Raw genomic sequence first — 18,194 nt, 5'->3', positions numbered from 1 at the left:
CCACTGACCTTTGGGTTAGCAGCCTAGTGCTTAACCACTATGTCACCATCACTCCTTTCCAAAAGCTATTTTTTAAATAAAAATAAAGGCCCCTGCTGCATAAGTGGTATACAAGGAGTTGAGTGAATTGTAGAAAAGTCAACACTGTCCCCTTCTCTTTTGAGTCTGTCGGCCTCATCCATGTCAACATCTCTCATCCCTGTAGTTATTCATAAACTTCAATGCTGTTCAAAGGGATGCGTTTTCACACGACACTCTCACCAACAAGATTGGGGAGCAACACGCTTGAGATCATTTTAAAAATAAAAACACAAAGAGAAAACCCCTAGGACTTAAAGAGAAACCAAACTGCTAAGCTCCTACTTTAAATCACTTGCACTGCCAAACAAAATTCCATAGAATTCTAAAACTAGGCAGAATCACAGCAATTACTGGAAATGTTTTAGACTAAAAATTTTAAAAATTAAAAAACAGAATACCAAATCAGCAAATTGCCTTTAGGTAGTTGGAGCACATGTTTAAATAGGTCACACCATTTTAAAATTAAGATATATATATATATATATATGTATATATATATATACATATCTTAGCATTTATGTAGTACCTTTTATCTATAAATTGCTTTGCAATCAGTAGAAGAATAGCAATATTTCAGAAAAGCAGCCAGCAGTCTCTTACATTAAAATGTACACCAGGCAAAAGCAGAGAAAGCATTAGAGGATTTTTCTAACGCCTCCATTAATTCTATTAACAGGCTTCAAAGAACAGCCAGGCACATTTGCCCGTTCAAAGGCTCAGAATTAAAAGTGAACCTTTGCCTGTCAAGCCAATGTCATTTGCTAAGCCTGCCTTTACAAAATATAGGTATACCCTGCTTTTCCTACGTTTGCTTAACACCATGCCACTTTTACGAAAGCCTTCTACATTACACATTGTTTTCGCTAGCTGAAAGAAATTGGAAGAGTATTTTTGCTTTTACCAAAAAAAAAAGGCATAAAAAGCCAAACAGGTGTTCAATGTTTGTTTTGCAGCAAGAGTTAATGAGGAGCGAGTGTGTGTGTACTCTGAGCAGCGACCATGGCGTTGCCAAGCTCCCGCCCTGGGAACTACACTCCGCATCACAAGATCAGGCTGCCATGGCTTTGAACTGTGTCTATGAACACTATATGTTAGTGCTACTTCAGATTTTACCTATTACTGGGGATTTAGCAAGTTATTTTTTGAGCCTGAGAATGCTCAAAAATATCCCCATTTCTCACTCACTGCCAGTGAGTTGCCACTGAGTTGACCATATAAGACACTGAACAACTGCCCCTGTGGGTTTCTGAAGTCATAAATCTTTACAGGAGAAAAAAGCCTCACCTTTCTCCCACAGAATGGGCGGGTGGGTTTGAACTGCTGACTTAGTGGTTAGCAGCCCAATGCTTAACCTTTTCCACCAGCAGAGCGCCTGTTTCCCATATAGATTCATGGTAGCTACTTCTTTGTTTTATGCGATTTTGGCTTGCAAAAGGTTTCATAGGCAAAGTCTACTTTTTGATAGCAAGGGATGCCTGTATCTGATTGGATGAAGATCAATAGCGTCAAATGAATAATCTTCTAATAGTAATAAAGACCTATGGTTTAAGAATACAGCAGATGATGAGAACAAGTCTATTGAAGAGCTCTTGGAACACATTTCAGTTATTTACAGAAACTAAGTCAAAAAGGGTATAGTATTTCTTCAATGACCTCAAAGATGATTCTATTGTTTATACAGTATCCAAATGGGAAAACTCAAAGTGGGGCGCAGAGTGGGGAGGTTAAATAACAATCACTATCAAAAGTCTGATACAAGAACAGTGTTAATCAACTCTTGTCATAATCTCTTGTCACACAGAAAAACCCCTTAGCAGCCATGTTTGAACTCCTCGGGGACCCACTTCTGTGGCCACAGTTGATGGGAGCAGGAGTGCTCACCTACCTAAACAAGCCTACCACCTTCACTCTTCTGGAATTAGGAGTGAACGAGGGCTTCCAAGCATGTGGCCATAACTGAAAACCGAAGTTCAAGCCAAATCCATTGCCGTTGGTCCTATTCCAACTCATAGAAACTCAGGAGAATAGAGTAGAACTGTCTCTGTGTTTCTGAGGCTGTAAATCTTTATAGAAACAGATTGCCACAGCTTTTCCCCATGGAGCTGCTGGTGGATCTGAATGGCTGGTTTTTTGGTTAGCAGCCCAACCCTTAACCTACTGTACCACCAGGGCTCCTTGTGTGGAACTGAAAACAACAACAAAAACTCACTGCCATCTAGTCGATTCTGACTCATCTTGACCCTACAGGGCAAGGAAGAACTGTCCCTGTGGGTCTCCAAGACTGTAACTCTTTATGGGATTAAAAAGCTGCATCTTTCTACCAACGAGCAGCTGGTAGATTCTAACTGCTGTCTTTGTAGTTAAGTGCCTAACACATAACCCACTCTGCCACCAGGGCTCCTACATCATAAGGACATGTAAATTGAGGAGCTAGAGGATAGTGAGATATCTTCTGGCACTTGTAAAAAGAATTAGTTATCTTAAAACTGTCTTCTATTGTGAGAGAACCAACTTTAATCAAATTCCCTACTGATCATCAACTGTTTAAGCTTTACTTATGAAGTCATCGATTAAGTCATTAAATTCTATGCATTAACTCTTGACTGAAGAAAGCATCAGTTAGATTCAAAAAAAGCTTCTTTTTAAAGTTTATTGAGCGAGTCAAATCATTAAGAAATGTTTTCATCACTCCAACAAAAAAGGTTGACCACACCAAGTATTGGAAAAGATGAAAAGCAACTTGAACTTCCATACATGGCCACTGGCAGTGTAAAATGGTGCAGTGAGTTTGAAAAATTATTTGATCCGTTTGATTCAAGTTATAAATGCACTTTCCATGCACACCAGCAAATCCATTCCCCAGGTCTTTCCCTCCAAGAAAAACGAACACACAGAGCCCTAAAAAGATTTTTCATAAGAAGGCTTACAACAGCTGTAGTAATGAAGCCGAAACTTGAAGACAGCCCCCACATTCATCTTAGGAGAAGAATAAACATGTGCTATGCTAACCTCAGGATGAACAGGGAAAAAACTACCAGTGACGTAACAATTGGAGAAAAAGAAAAACAGACACAAAGGAATACATACTATATAACTCCACCTACAGCAGCGGTTCTCAACCTGTGGGTCACAACCCCTTTGGGGGTCAAACGACCCTTTCACAGGGGTCACCCGATTCATCACAGTAGCAAAATGAGTTATGAAGTAACAATGAAAATAATGTTATGGTTGGGGGGGGTCACCACAACATGAGGGTCACAGCACTAGGAAGGTTGAGAACTACTGATCTGTACTAAGTTTTTAACAGGTGGAACTTAACTATGACAACAGAAGTCAGACAAAGGGTTGCTGGAGGGGTGGGGTCTGACTGTAAAAGGGACATATCAGAAATCACAGGAAGAAACTAATGCTGTGCTTGAAGGGAAATTTATTCCCGCACATGTGTTTATTTAAATAAATAAATAAGCTCACACATCATCACATCAATAACCTAACCTTCTAGTTCAGGAAACTTAAAAATGAGCAACGTAAACCACAGGAGGAAAAAAAAAGAGTGGAAATAGAGAATAGAACAATAACAGTGCTCTCGGTACAGTCATTCAACAGTGTCCTGGCGATTTTAGCAAAGGCAATTAAGCAAGAAAAATAAAAGATACAGGAAGTGCCAGGTTACAAGCCTGATCTGTTCCTAAGTATGTCATTAAGGAATTTTTAGAGGAGTCAGAACAGGGGCACACAGATCTGATTTAACTCTACTTCAAGTCAAGAGAGGTAAGTGTTAGACTGGTAACTACAAGGTCCGGGGTTCAAATCCACTAGCCATTTCTTGGGAACAGAATAGGCTGTTTCTTTTCTTTTTTTTTTTTTTTGGTCTGTAGTGCCAGTTTATTGCCAATGGCTGACACTGCCCGGGCTGGAGGAGAAAAAAACAATAGACCCACAGTAGCAACTGGGGAGGGAAAGGGGCTTGTGTGGGCACCGATCAGGGAAAGAGGGGCCAAGGAGACTTCCGTGAGCAGAGTCTCTCTCCCATCCCCAAGGCCAGAGAAGCTCCCAGTACCCTCTTGTACCTCCGAGTCACGGGGTCTTTTAGGAGCTCAGGAAGGGAAGAGGCAAGGGGCGGCCACCATCAGGATCAAAGTGGAGACCCAAGTCTTGGACCTCAGCATGGCAGCGAGCCAGGACACACAGTCACAGGATGGCACAGGGAGGACGGCTGCTGGTGATCTTCTCTAGGGGCTCCCCATTACTGGCTCTTCCGATGGCTTCAATGAGGTCTTTCTCATATGGGAAGCCCCCATTCTCTAGCTTGGAAAACAGCTGCCCGTTGATTTCGATCTCAAAGGCCCCTGTGTCCCTCCTTTAAACTGGGCATCATCACCCAGTGCGCACCCCTGCTCCGCAGTCTCACGGGGTTCCCCCTATACGGGCCTCATCTGTGACCCTGCCGCGGAAGGGGGCTATACTCCGGAAGACATTTTACGGGGTGCCAGACACGGTTTCTATGAAGCAGCTAGAAAGTGATGAGGCTGGGGTTCGGCACGCGGGCTGACTCAGCAGGCCTGCCGCAGGCCTCACCTGTCCCCCCCCCCCCCCCCAGGCGCGACTCGATCTCGATCCGGGCATACTGCTCCTTCACGGCACTCGCCAGCTACAGGTAGGTCGCCTCAAAGCCGCAGGGTTCACAATACTCCACCATGATGCAAACCCCACTACCTGGTTCGGCCTCTCCGGGAGGGGGCGCTAAGGATATGGGCCCCGGTTCCCAGCTCATCGATGCCGGCTCCTCTAGGCCGCCGCTTCCGGGTGGGACAGGCTGTCTGTTTCTATAAAGATTTACAATCTACCGGATATACTCGTGTATAAGCTGAGTTTTTCAGCACAAAAAAAGGGCTGAAAAACTAGGGTTCGGCTTATACACAGGTCAGTGGCATGAATGGATGTCATCTGGTCAAGTCCAACTAACAAAAGGAGGAAATCTCATGAAGCCTGACATAGAGTTAATAGCAAAGTGGGTTCGAGTTGCCTGGGAAGACATTCCAGAAGACATGGTGCGACGTGCCTTCCAGAAATGTAGTATTAATAATGCTATGGATGGCAGTGAAGACTGCGCTTTGTATGAAAATGACAGCAGTGATGGTGATGATGGCGATCTCAGTGAGGACAGCGTGTATGATGACCTCACACCAGCTGAAGCTCTGCACTGGGATACGGATGATGATGAGGAATCCAGTTTGGAAGGATTTTAACTCTTTACATTTTAGCTTGGTTGCTGATTGAGCTCAGGGAATAGTACTCTTATGTTTTTGTTGAACCTATTTTCCACTTACTGTGCTGGTTTACTAATGTTAAATGACTTGTCCTTTTATTTATGTTTTTAAAAATAAATATGTAAATACATTACCCCACTGATGTCTCAATTTTTAGTAATTTTTTTCATTTGTTTTGATTATTGAAACTCACCAATAGCTTCTGCATTTTCCACCCTAGGCTTAGACTCCAGTCAATCAGTTTTTCTGGTTTCCCAGATAATAATTAGGTACCTTAGCTTATACTCGGGTCAGCTTATATTCGAGTATACACGGTGGGTAATCCTAATGAGTTCTCTTCTGTCCTATAGGGCTGCAATGTATCGGAATAAACTCGACAGCAAGAAAAGTACTCAAGCCTTCCCAATCATTTTAACTGTATCTATAGCAATTGAAGGTGATTGTGTTGAAGAATTTGTTGCATATGGGTTGGGCCAATAGTTTCAAAGTGAGGGCAAATTAATCTAGCAAAGAACAAGTTGGACATCTGCAAGGAGACTGCCCATATCTAGATTGTAAATGAGGAAGTAAAACTACCTCCACTTATACTATATAAAATCCTATCAAGAAAAATTAAAATCCCTATATTATTAGAATTAATAAAGTCTGCAAGTTTGCAGATACAAGATCAGTATCAGTTATATTTCTATATACTAGCAATGAGCAATGCAAAACTGAAATTTAGAAAATAATTCCAATAGGAATTCAATTTTAAAAACACAAGGCACATACACAGAAAACTATAAAACACAGTTAAAAGGGAAAAGGACCTAAATAAAAAGGCCACATTCAAGGATTTATAACTTAGTATTGTTACAATGCCAGGATTTTCCAAAGTTGATATATACAGGGGTGGTGGAGTTACCCAACAACAAACAGGGATTTTTTTATCAAAGCTACATATTTAGAATTTTTTAGAAAATAACCTTAGCACCTTCAAAGTACTCTGCGTTACACGTAATACATTTGTCAAATCTGATTCCATTCTTGGAAACATTTTTCAAACTCATCTGTTTGGATGGCTGACAGCACCTCTCTCATTTTTTTTCTTTACCTCTTCCAGGTCGCCAAATTGCTGACCTTTCATGTCCCTCTTCATTCGCGAAAATAATAAGTTGCAAGGCATGTAGGTAAAGAGAGGCATGCAGGTTTTTGGCAAAAACTGGTGCACTGAGATGGCTGTGGGAGCAGGTACATTGTCGTGGTGGCAAAACCAGTCCGCCACACATCAGTCCTTTTTGTCTCACATTGTTACAAAATCTTTTCAGAACCTCTAAATAGAAAGTCTGATTGACAGTCTGACCTGATGGAACAAACTCCAAATGTACTATCTCTCTCCCCCCATATCAATAATACCAATGAGCATCGTCTTAATCTTTGATTTCACTTGACAAGTTTTGGGACGAGGTGACAATGGTGTATTCCATTGGCTTGATTGATGTTTGCTTCTGGGGTCATAAGAATAGCACCATGTCCGTCACCAGTAATGACCTTGGGAAAAAAGTCTGGGTCACTTCAGAGCTGTTCTTTCAAAGCACCACATGTTTCCACTCGACATTATTTTTCCTGGTCAGTCAGAACCCGAGGCACAAATTTTGCAGCGACCCTTCTCATTCCCAAATCTTCTGTTAAAATTTGCTGACCCGAGCTCCATGCATTCTGTCGACATTTTCATCCATTCGGAAGCTGTCGGATATGCAGATCAAGATTTGGCATCAATCGCCATTTCACCCTTTTTGAACCGTGGAAACCACTCCTACACGGAAGCTTTTCCCGTAGTGCTGTCTTTGTAAGCTGTGTTCAACATCACAACGATTTCTGTGGCATCCCCCCCCCATGCTGTTCTTTTAAATCAAGCATCCAAAAAAAGTGAGGTTTGAGCGAAACTGCTTTCACAAAAAAATTTGCTGTGGCCGAAGAGAACCTTCTCAGGCGACCCCACTGGGTGCACTCAGAGTGAGTCGTTCAATGCTCATCTAGCAGGAAAAATGCATACTACGCTTTCCGTTGTTTTGTTTTGTTTTTTTGCTACTCCCTCGTAGGTTCAATACAATCCCTATCAAAATTCCAATGGGCTGATTCTCCATCTAATAAAATTCCAATGGACTGATTCTCTATCCCATATACTGCAATATCACTGAAGGGTAAAAAGGAATGAGGGAGGTACTGAACCATGTTACAATCTGGATAGTCCCTGAAAACAGTTTGCTAAGTGAATTAAGGCAGAAGCAAATGGCCACACCAGGTGTGATTGCATTCCTACATTAATGTCTAGAACAGACAAAATCTCTAGGGACAGAAAGTGGATGAGTGGTTGACTAGCGCTGAAGGTAAGGTGAGGGAGAAAGGATAAGGGGTCCTTTCGGGGTAATAATAATGTTCTAAAGTCGGTTGTGGTGGTAACTGCACACTCTATAAATTTACTAAAAGATACTGGATTTACTAAAAGATAGTGGATGTAAATAGGTAAATTCTATGTTATGTGAACTCTATCTCCATACAGATGTTAAAACTAACCTGGTCATCTAAGATCCAGAACAAAATCATGCCCAATGTGAATGGGGAGGTTGGGGTGGGAATGGAGTGGAGACCCAAAGCCCATCTGTAGACAATTGGACATGCCCTCACAGAGGGGTCACAGGGAAGAAATGAACCAGTCAAGGTGCAGTATAGCACCAATGAAACACAACTTTCCTCTAGTTCTTTAATGCTTCCTTCCCCCCACTATCATGACCCCAATTCTACCTTACAAATCGGATTAGACCAGAACATGCACACTGCTACAGATAAGAGCCCGCAACATGGGAAATCCAGGATAGATAAACCCCTCAGGTCCAACAGTGAGAATAGAGATACCAGGAGGATTAGGGGAGGGTGGGGGGAGAAAGGGGGAATTGGTCACAAGGATCAACCTAGAACTCCCTCCCAGGGGGACGAACAATGGAAAAGTGGGTGAAGGGTGACAGAGGATGATGTATGAAAATAATAATCTATAACTTATCAAGGGTTCATGAGGGAGGGCAGGTGGGAAAGGAGGGGGGAAAATGAGGAGCTGATATCAAGGGCTCAAGTAGAAAGAAAATGCTCTGAAAATGATGGCAGCATACATGCAACTGTGCTTGACACAATGGATGAATGTATGGATTATGAAAAGAGATGTACGAGCCCCCAATAAAATATTTAATAAAAATATAAATAAGAAAAAACGAGTCCGGTGGCTTGGTGGGTTACATACTGGGCTGTGAATCAGAATGTCGGTCGTTTGAACCCACCAGCCGCTCTGCAGGAGAAAGATGACGCAATCTGCTCTCGTAAATATGTATAGCCTCAGAAACCCCAAGGAGCAGTTCTCCTCTATCCTATAGGGTCGCTGGGAGTCAGAATTGGCTTCATGGCAGTAGGTTTTGCTTTTTTGGTACAAATGTTCAAACAAAATAAGGCTGAGGGGCTCCTAAGGTGTAGGGGAAGCCTAATTTCTTGCCAATGGATTCCGAATTTTCCCACAATTGTAAAGGATAGGAAGGAAGGTGAAAGGATTTGCCACGCTAGTTACTCGAGACAGAAGCATCCCAGAGCATTTGCAGAAGTCTCCAGGGCTGATCAGGGGAGGGAGTTTCAGGGCCCAGTCGTTTCATAGAAAGAATGGGAAAGGGCAAATTCCAATGCGAGCTCCGCAGTTAATGGGCCCACGGGCTGGAGGCACAGGGAGGACAGTGGTCCTGTCCTCAGTGCAGTTTTGAGCATACTCTGAAAGGTGTGAGTCAGTGCTGCACCCAATCAGCATCCTCTGACTCGGGATTCTAGAGCTGTTCACCCGCCGACTCTCAAGAACTTGAACTTGTCAGTGTTTTTTCTAAAGGCCACTTGGAGGTTTGGCTGAGTCCCAAAAGGTAGTAGGAATAGGGGCTGAGCGTACCTCCATCGCTGGAGTCTGGCAGGAGGGATGGCCCTGGGACCAGAGGTGATGAGCTCAGCTCCTGAGAAGGTCCCAGGGCACCCTTCCCCACGAGAAGCTTTTGTCTAGGCTCTTGGGTCTTGCCAGGGCTGTAACTCTTCCCCACCCACTTCCCAGGATCCCACTGACCTTGAAGCCCCAGAGAAGGCTCTGGAACCCAAGCCTGTTGGTCTCCCGCATTCCCAGTCCAGGTTCCATAACACCTCATGTGGGTCATAGTGGCCAACCTCCTCCCCTGCCCCCACCAGCTCAGGTTCTGCCCTATTCCTGCTGTGTCTGTGGAAAGCGCTTTTAACTCAATCATCAGGTGGAGACACACTACCGAGTCCCCACAGGCAAGAAGTTCTTCTCCCGCAGCCTGTGTCCTCAGTGCTCCCAGAACTTCTCTGCCATGACCAAGCACCTGCGGACACATGGTGCCACGTCCTACAGCTGCCCTTTGTGCCCGGACAGCTGCTCCAGCCTGGCCTTCATGCAGCCTCACATGCGCGGCCACTTGTCCAACCAGCTGCTGCCAAGATGGTCCATTCATTCCACCTTCCTCTATTCCTCCTCCTCCAGGTCATCCTGGGCTTTGCCCTCTACGTGTAGTAGACCTCTTTCTGCCGCAACCTGATGGGGGATCCGCGGCTTGTATGGCCTCAGCCTAGAGTACAATGAATGATAGGCGGGCCAGCAGGCCACCTGACCAGGCACTTCCGTTACCTAGATTGGGCTTCAAAAGTGGCCCAGAAGACAGCACCACCCAGTGGGCCCCAGCAGCCTGGGTCAGAGAGGCCAGCAGGATGAGCACAAAGAAGTTTGCACATATCCACGTCAATTATACTGGGGCTGCGAATTACAAGACCAAAATAAAGAGTTTACTATGCCTTTTCTGAAAACAAACAAACAAACCAAAATAAGGACACAAAACTAATCTCTTTCCCTTTTGTTTGAACCATTCAGAAAGGACACGATTAAATATATCCTTAGGAGTAAACACTAGACACCCCCCCACCACAAAGACTATTCCAGAGGACCACACTGAAGCTACAGCTCCGGGAGAGGGACATGCCTGATCAGAGTACACAGGAGCAAATGGGGAGAAGAAGAAAGTGGAGCACATCCTGGCCCACCAAACCTTGAGGACGATATTCCCGCTCAGAGCAGCCAATCCACAGAGAAGACCACATGGCTGGACCCACTATGAGACACGACATCCCTCACTGATCCATAGCCGTGCAGGAGACAACACTGGAGACACAGTGTGGGAATTCCGCCCCACCTGACCCAGCCACACCAAGGCAAAACACTAAGGGCATGGAACAGAACATCAAGGGGAAAAGAGAAACAAAGTTCCCAGGGAATACCAAAAATAGACTTTGGGGCCAGGTCTTGGCACCCCAACAGACTCGACTGGAAAACACTCCTAAAGGCCAACAGAGTCCTTGAACTACAAGCTTTTCTTTCTTGTGTTTTGGTTTGTATTTTGACATTGGTTTGTTGCTGTTGTTGTTTTTTATTTTGTTGCTTGGTTTTGCTCTATCTTGTGTTTGTGCATGTTATTATCTCCACAGGTCTGTCTAAATAAGATAGGCTGGATGAACAATCTGAAGGAGAAAACAATGGGACCGACAGTTCCGGGGAGACATGTGAGTGGGGAGGTGGGGAAAAGGTAGTGGTGTTAACAAACCCAGGGACAAGAGAACAAGTGATCCAAATCGGTGGTGAGGAGGGTGTAGGAGGCCTGGTAAGGCATGATCAAGGGTAATGCAACCAAGAGGAATTCCTAAATCCCAAATGAAGACTGAGCATGATAGTGGGACAAGAGGAAAAGTCAAAAGAAATAGAGGAAAGAGCTAGGAGACAAAGGGAATTAATAGAGGTCTAAATAAAGGCATGTGCATATGCAAATATATTTATATGAGGATGGGGAAATAGATCTATGTGCATATATTTATAAGTTTAGTAGTAAGGTAGCAGATGGACATTGGGCCTCCACTCAAGTACTCCCTCAATAGAAGAACACTTTGTTCTATTAAACTGGCATTCTATGATACTCACCTTCCCGACACGATCGCTGATGACAAAGCAGGGGAATAAGCAAATGTGGTGAAGAAAGCTGATGGTGCTCAGCTATCAAAATATATAGTGTCTGGGGTCTTAAAGGCTTGATGATAAACACGCGGCCATCTAGCTCAGAAGCAACAAAGCCCACATGGAAGAACACACCAGCCTGTGTGATCATGAGGTGTCGATAGGATCAAATATCAGACATCAAAGAACAAAAAATCATATCACTGGCTGCACACCTCCATGAAAGGATCACCGAAGACAAACGGGTGCATAAGCAAATGTGGCGAAGAAAGCTGATGGTGGCCGGCTATCAAAAGAGATAGTGTCTGGGTTCTTAAAGGCTTGAAGGCAAACAAGCAGCCATCTAGCTCAGAAGTATCAAAGCCCACATGGAAGAAGCACACCAGCCTGTGCGAGAGGTGTCAATAGGATCAGGTATCAGGCATCATCAGAACAAAAAAAATCACATCATTGTGTATGAGGGGGGAGTGTGAAGTGGAGAACCAAAGTCTATCTGTAGGCAATTGGATATCCCCTTACGGAAGGGTCACGTAGAGGAGACGAGCCAGTCAGGGTGCGATGCAGCAACAATGAAGCATACAACTTTCCTCTAGTTCCTAAATGCCTTCTTCTCCCCCACTATCATGATTCCAATTCTACCTTACAAATCTGGCTAGACCAGAGGGTGTACACAGGTACAGATAGGAACTGGAAACACAGGGAATCCAGGGCGGATGATCCCTTCAGGACCAGTGCTGAGAGTGGCGGTACCGGGAGGATGAAGGGAGGGTAGGATGGCAAGGGGGAACCGATTACAAGGATCTACATATAACCTCCTCCCTGGGGGACAAACAACAGAAAGGTGGGTGACTGGAGACTCAGTGCAAGATATGACAAAATAATAATTTATAATTATCAAGGGTCATGAGGGAGGAAGCAGCGGCAAAAATGAGGAGCTGATGCCAGGGACTTAAATGGAGAGCAAATGTTTTAAGAATGATGAGGGTAATGAATGTAGAAATGTGCTTGACACAACTGATGTATGTATGGATTGTGATGAGTTGTATGAGCCCCCAATAAAATGATTGAAAAAAGAGGAAACATTAGAAAATGAACTCCTTTGGTTCTCCTTCCTTTATAAACACTACTTTTAACCTCAGTTTAAAGAGACCCGGTTGAGTTACGAACCTCTGTAATTTTCTGTGCCTCAAAAGCCACTCTCTGTACAGTCGTGAAGCAGATGTTAAATTCCTGAATGATGGAAGGGTATAAACTGTTGAAGTCCAGAAGCAAAATGAACTTATCATAAAAACCTGAAATAAAGAAGGCGCATGTCAAGAAAAAATCTAAAGTGCAGATTTGTCAAAAGGTCATGTTAGAAATACACAGCCATTTGAAGCATATTAGAAACCTGCCTGAAGTGGAAAGCAAATGTTTTGAGAATGATGAGGGCAACAAATGTACAATGTGCTTGACACAATGGATGTATATATGGATTGCGATAAGAGTTGTACGAGCCCCCAATAAAATGATTTAAATTAAAAAGATAATGAAGAACCCATAAAAAACAAGAAACTTACCTGAGCCATGACACAGACATAAATAAAAAAATAGTCTACTGCTACTCTGTAACATAATGTATAATAAAGGGAAAACCCAGACCACAAAAGAAATGGGACAAAAACTGCAAGAGGCATGTTCCTGTCTTGCCTTGGAACCAGCTACAACCAGTCCTCTCTCCAGTTGCCTCCAAAGTATATCATTATGGGCAAACTCACTGCCATCAAGTCAATTCTGACTCATAGAGACCTTACAAGCCAGAACAGAATGGCCCCTGTGGGTTTTAAAACTGTAAATCCATAATGGAGTAGAAAGCCTGGTCTTTTTCCAGAGGAGCAGCTAGTGATTTTGAACTGCTGACCTTGCCATTAACATAACCATTATGCCACCAGGGCTCCCCATATTAATGACTTCAGACAGTGGTCACAGCCATGTTTTAAAGCACTGTTAAATTCTCCTTCGGGTCACCATCCTCTCGCCCTACTCTCCCATTCCCATCCCTGAAAGTTGAGTGGCCTGTACTAGCGACGGATTCTTCAACACAAAAAACATTTATCTACACCAACTGGGTTAAAAGTCAGAAGCTAGTCATATACCATTACATTAAATGTCAGTAGCATAACGATCCACCCTTTTTACTTCAAAGAGCGAACAGAAGGAGCTACTATAATTCTCTAGGACATTTATAAGTGTTATCTTCACCTTGAGAAGAAACAATAAAACATTAAATGTCCACAACTAAGAGACCCATTACAGCAGTAAACATGTATGGCTTACTCGGTCCCAACACTGTCTTTCTTTAACTTCTTAACTCCCTGTGTTGTATATTACTCCTATGTCCACATGAAAGAGGAGCAAACTAGAACTTGCCGAGGACAGGCAGGCAGCCCAAGATTATGCAGTCAGAACCCCAAACCAGATCGAACTACAACCAAAGTGCACTGTGCATTTCTTTACATGGTAAAAATGTTTCTTAAAACCATTTCCTGTTCAGAACTCATGTTATTTAGTGAAATTCCGATCAATTCCATATCAGGTCCCTGGCAAACATGATTTTCACAAAAGAGAGAAAAGAAGGTCAATAGGAAATCACTATCCCAACTTGTAAAGCAATGCAGGTCTTCTAGCTTCTGAAGCCGAGCTCCATGCTAAGAAATTCTTAAACATCAGGGGTTAAACCAATCAGCTACCAGCCTTACCAACTTTGGGGTCCAATACCAAGCCACCAGCATACGCTGCTTTCTTACGTCCTTTCTTGTATTTACTGGTCTCGCTATAATTTTCTTCATCTTCATCTCCCTAATAGCAAACAAAAAGACAACTAATAAACTGAACTCCTTATTTTCCAATTTCAATAAATAGCTCCAATGAACATTATTTACTTTTAGTTCGTGTTTTTACTGGTAGGAACGTTAACTCAATATGTCCCTATATCTATATGAATGCCAAGTCTCCTTCAAAGATCTCAAGCCTTGTTCAGTTACTTGAACAAAAACTGTATCTCAGAGTTACTCTCTCCCCTCCTCCAATTTGTGCAAATGGTTATGCCTTGGTATTATGATTAAAAATAGGCAAACTCCATTCTTAAATGTTGCCAGAGACCTTTTATATTTTGCAGCTGATTGTTACTAAAAATATGCCTTTTCATATATATGAAATGAGACCACAAAAAGGGGTCCTCTTTAAAGGCACTACATTTATATTCATGTCCAAATATCAAAGACTCCAAATAGGTATTGCCATCTGTTTTTATCATTATAAACATGGACCGCTTAAAGAAATATAATCATATGCTGAAAATTCATTCCCAAGTAGTTACTTTGTGAACAGACAAAATACCTCAGCACTAGCTAAATTCCTCTAAATTAATATTTCGTACACCAACTTTGATTATGTACATAAATAAGGCAATACAAAAAGCATGCATCACGTTTTAAACAGTAACTTCCCATTCTGACTCAGGTACTATCGGTGCTAGTCCAAATTTAGCTATACTACATTTCTGCTCCAGTAATATGGACCATAATCGTGCAAGTACTTAAAAATGCACCACAAAATAAAGAGTGGAACATGATAAGTCTAACTTAAACTACTAAAACCTTGTCAATTGATCTCCCTTCTGATATACCTTGGGCATGATCTGGTTCTTAATATTGCTTTATATATATATATATATATATATTGGGGTTTATTTGTTGTATTTTGTCACTGTTGGTAGCCTTCTTGACTCTTTGTAATATGCTTTATCTATGTTTTTTGGTATATAAAACCAAGCTAGGTTTTATATACCAAATAGAATCTATAGAGACAACTAGTATAAAGGTTCCTAAGAGGTAAGGTGGGGGACGTAGGGGGAACAGGTAAGGGGAAGCTGATATCAAGGAGTTCAAAGAGGAAAGAAATGTTTGAAAACTGATTTTGGTAGCAATTGTACTTATGATTGAACTATGAAATAGCATGCTGTCTGGATTAGCTCCTAATAAAGTGGTTTGGAAAAAAATTAAAAGTAAAACCCCCCAAAATTTTACAATTAAAAAAAAAGTCATAGGCTAAAGGGAATAAAAGAGTTAAGTGCCATTTAACTTTGATACGGTTAATTGGGTGAAACATTTGACATGCATGGTCAAGCTCATCAGAGAGGCCCAATGGCTCACTCAGAAACTTCCATATTAAGCAATTTCTAGGTGCACAGGGGAAAGTAGGGAAGGGAATGACCACAATGGAGTATACTGGAAAACTATTTCTATACAAAACACAGGGATTCAGTATTTTGGATGCAGATGTTATCACAGCAACCACAACAAAATCATCTATGTAATAAAAAGGAGAGAGGACGCAGAAGAAAAGGCAAAATACGCTTTCAGTATGGACCCACCAGTTTTTGCTGAGGCTTTCTGTAAATCTGCTTGTCAGGCACAATATAGTTGTTTTCATAAAAGGCATGAAGTAACAAGTACTCATTACGCTCAGATCGTCCACCCATCAGCGTCCTGGACTGGCAAACAAAATTTCTTTTTTAAAATGTGAGCTCAAAACCACAACAAATAAAAGCAACTGGGAGCCAGTTAAGTTTAATCACAGCACCTCCTTCAAAACCATTCCTAATAGCAACAAGGGTTGCTTTGACATAAATAAATAAAGTGACTCCCTTTTTTTTTCTTCTCCTAGCATTTTCTTTAAGCATTACGATTGCACAGAAGACAAAGAGCGCTTCAAATATTGACAAGTTGGCGATTTCTTTATTCCCAAACGGACCATTCCACAAAACAGGCACATCCAGATGTTTAGCGCAATGATCCTAATGTTCACCCAAATTTCAACGTACTGCACCTGGTATCCCTCCCTTTCTCCCAACCACTTCTTCCTTTTACAAAAGAAGCCCAGCTTTCCGAATACAAGTTACTCATTTTATAAGCATGCATTTAAACTCATTATCATATAACAACTACCCCAAGGAAACACTGAATCCAACAGGAAATGCTTTTTCCCCCCTTTTGGAGTTAAATTTACCATAACGTTCCCGGCAATGTTAGTGATCTGCAATGCTAATGGCAGAACATTTAGCTCATACATGATCTGCAAAGTGAAGCTGGCATCTTTCCAGGTGTGTTCCAACAGGTACAGAAGATTAGCAGATTTACTGTACAGAAAAGTCAGGATGAAACAGAATCAAGCAATTAAAAGAAACAATGACTATAATCAGGACTTCATAAAAATACTGCTAAGAATTTTTGGTATAAAGTAACATCGGGGCAACAGCACCCCTGCTTTGGAAATAACTTAAAATAAGGTTGACATGTGACTAAGAATTCCTTCACACTACACCAAGCCCCGTCTTTCTTCCACACACACCCACACACAAATCCCCAAGAGGATACAATGGCATGCCATGTCAAATCTGGAAACAACCTGAACCCTTCTATTCAGTCCATCTAATAAGGATGTACTGCATGTCTACTATGTGCCAGGCATTGTCACGGGCCCTGGGTGTGACCAAATCAGACAGGGATTTCTGGCCTAATGGAGCTATGTCCTCACACTTCCATTTTTGGTTATAGACCCAAGTTTCTTCTTATCCATTTCCAAGCTGCTCTTAGAAAATAAGTAAGAGATGGAGCTAAGAGAGGTGAGGGAGTTGGCGAGGATTAGCAACATATTTCAAATGATCAAAGTAATGAAGATGGTATTAATCCTGCCAAAAAAAAATCTCAAACCCACTACCACCAAGTTGATTCTGACTCACAGAGACCGTATGTTTTTGAGTCTTTATAGGAGCGGACACCCTCATCTTTCTTCCATAAAGCTGCTGGTGAGTTCAAACCATGGGCCTTGTGGGTAGCAGCCCAACGCCTAACCCACAGCATGAACACCATTTTCCTTTTGGGCACAACCACCCACACCTGCCCCTCCAGCCTCAGAATGGCACTGGCTTCCCGGCTATTACTGATTTCAACACACAAATTCCCAAGCACCGAGGATCATACCTGTACAATATTTGGACATCATCTATAGGCAACGGAATTCTTTCCGTCTTCAGAATATGTTGAACCAGATCACTCAAATGGTAGCTTTTACAGCGAATCAGTTCCTTTGCTGATATTTCCGTATCGCAGATTATTCGACCACAGGCAGCATTTCTTTCACCAAAACCACTCCGGCCCTGTTGGAGGTGAGGGCAAAAACAAAATCCCATGAAAGAATTCGCAAGAGAACACTTTAGTCTGGCACCTGAAACTGGTCCCTAAATTATAAGGCTGACACTCTCCCTCATCCATCACCTTCCTCTGACCAGGGACAAACACTGAGCCTGCTCTGTAAAATCTTTATTAGGCCACTGAGAGGGAAGTACCAATTTTGAGGCTAAGGCTTTTTGAGGCAAGCCTGTGCTGACTCCAGTAGAAACCAGTTCAGTCATTGAGGACCACATGAGCCATGAGCTGCATGCTCTTCCCTCACAGAGGCCTAGGTGCAGGAATGGTAAGACACAAGTCCTTCACCACAGATCATTTGTGAAGCAGGACTCGCACAGGGTCAATGATGAATCTGGCCAATTCCTATAAGGTAGGTCCTATTCTTAGTTCCACTTTGCAGAACAAAAACCTGAAGCACTGAATGGTTAGCAGCAGGGTGAAGCTCGGCTGTCTGGTTCCAAAGTCTGTACCACTGTCCTTGGCTGCCTCCCAATGAAAGCAACATCTTGCTATCAGTGTGGATTGGATACATCTGGCTCGGTG

General features: G+C 42.7%; 1 protein-coding gene, 1 non-coding gene and 1 pseudogene across 3 annotated transcripts in view; all 3 read right to left on the bottom strand.

Moving 5' to 3' along the window:
• Positions 1–18,194, bottom strand: part of POLA1 (DNA polymerase alpha 1, catalytic subunit) — a 326,365-nt gene that overhangs the window by 264,150 nt on the left and 44,021 nt on the right. For both annotated transcript variants that reach the window (XM_075538739.1, XM_075538740.1), the window contains exons 20-24: positions 17,445–17,620; positions 16,471–16,600; positions 15,836–15,955; positions 14,160–14,259; positions 12,589–12,713 (exon numbers count right to left, since the gene is read on the bottom strand). In XM_075538739.1, the coding sequence (XP_075394854.1) occupies positions 12,589–12,713; positions 14,160–14,259; positions 15,836–15,955; positions 16,471–16,600; positions 17,445–17,620 (651 nt within the window). The remainder of the gene's footprint in view (positions 1–12,588; positions 12,714–14,159; positions 14,260–15,835; positions 15,956–16,470; positions 16,601–17,444; positions 17,621–18,194) is intronic.
• LOC142434595 (migration and invasion enhancer 1-like) lies at positions 4,268–4,855 on the bottom strand (annotated as a pseudogene).
• Positions 13,566–13,695, bottom strand: LOC142435440 (small Cajal body-specific RNA 24). The gene has a single exon (XR_012781496.1).

The sequence above is a fragment of the Tenrec ecaudatus genome, chromosome X (assembly GCF_050624435.1).
Source record: "Tenrec ecaudatus isolate mTenEca1 chromosome X, mTenEca1.hap1, whole genome shotgun sequence".
Classification (NCBI taxonomy): Eukaryota; Metazoa; Chordata; class Mammalia; order Afrosoricida; family Tenrecidae; genus Tenrec; species Tenrec ecaudatus.
Note: the sequence above shows the minus strand (reverse complement) of the source record. Positions and strands in the feature narration are given on the sequence as shown.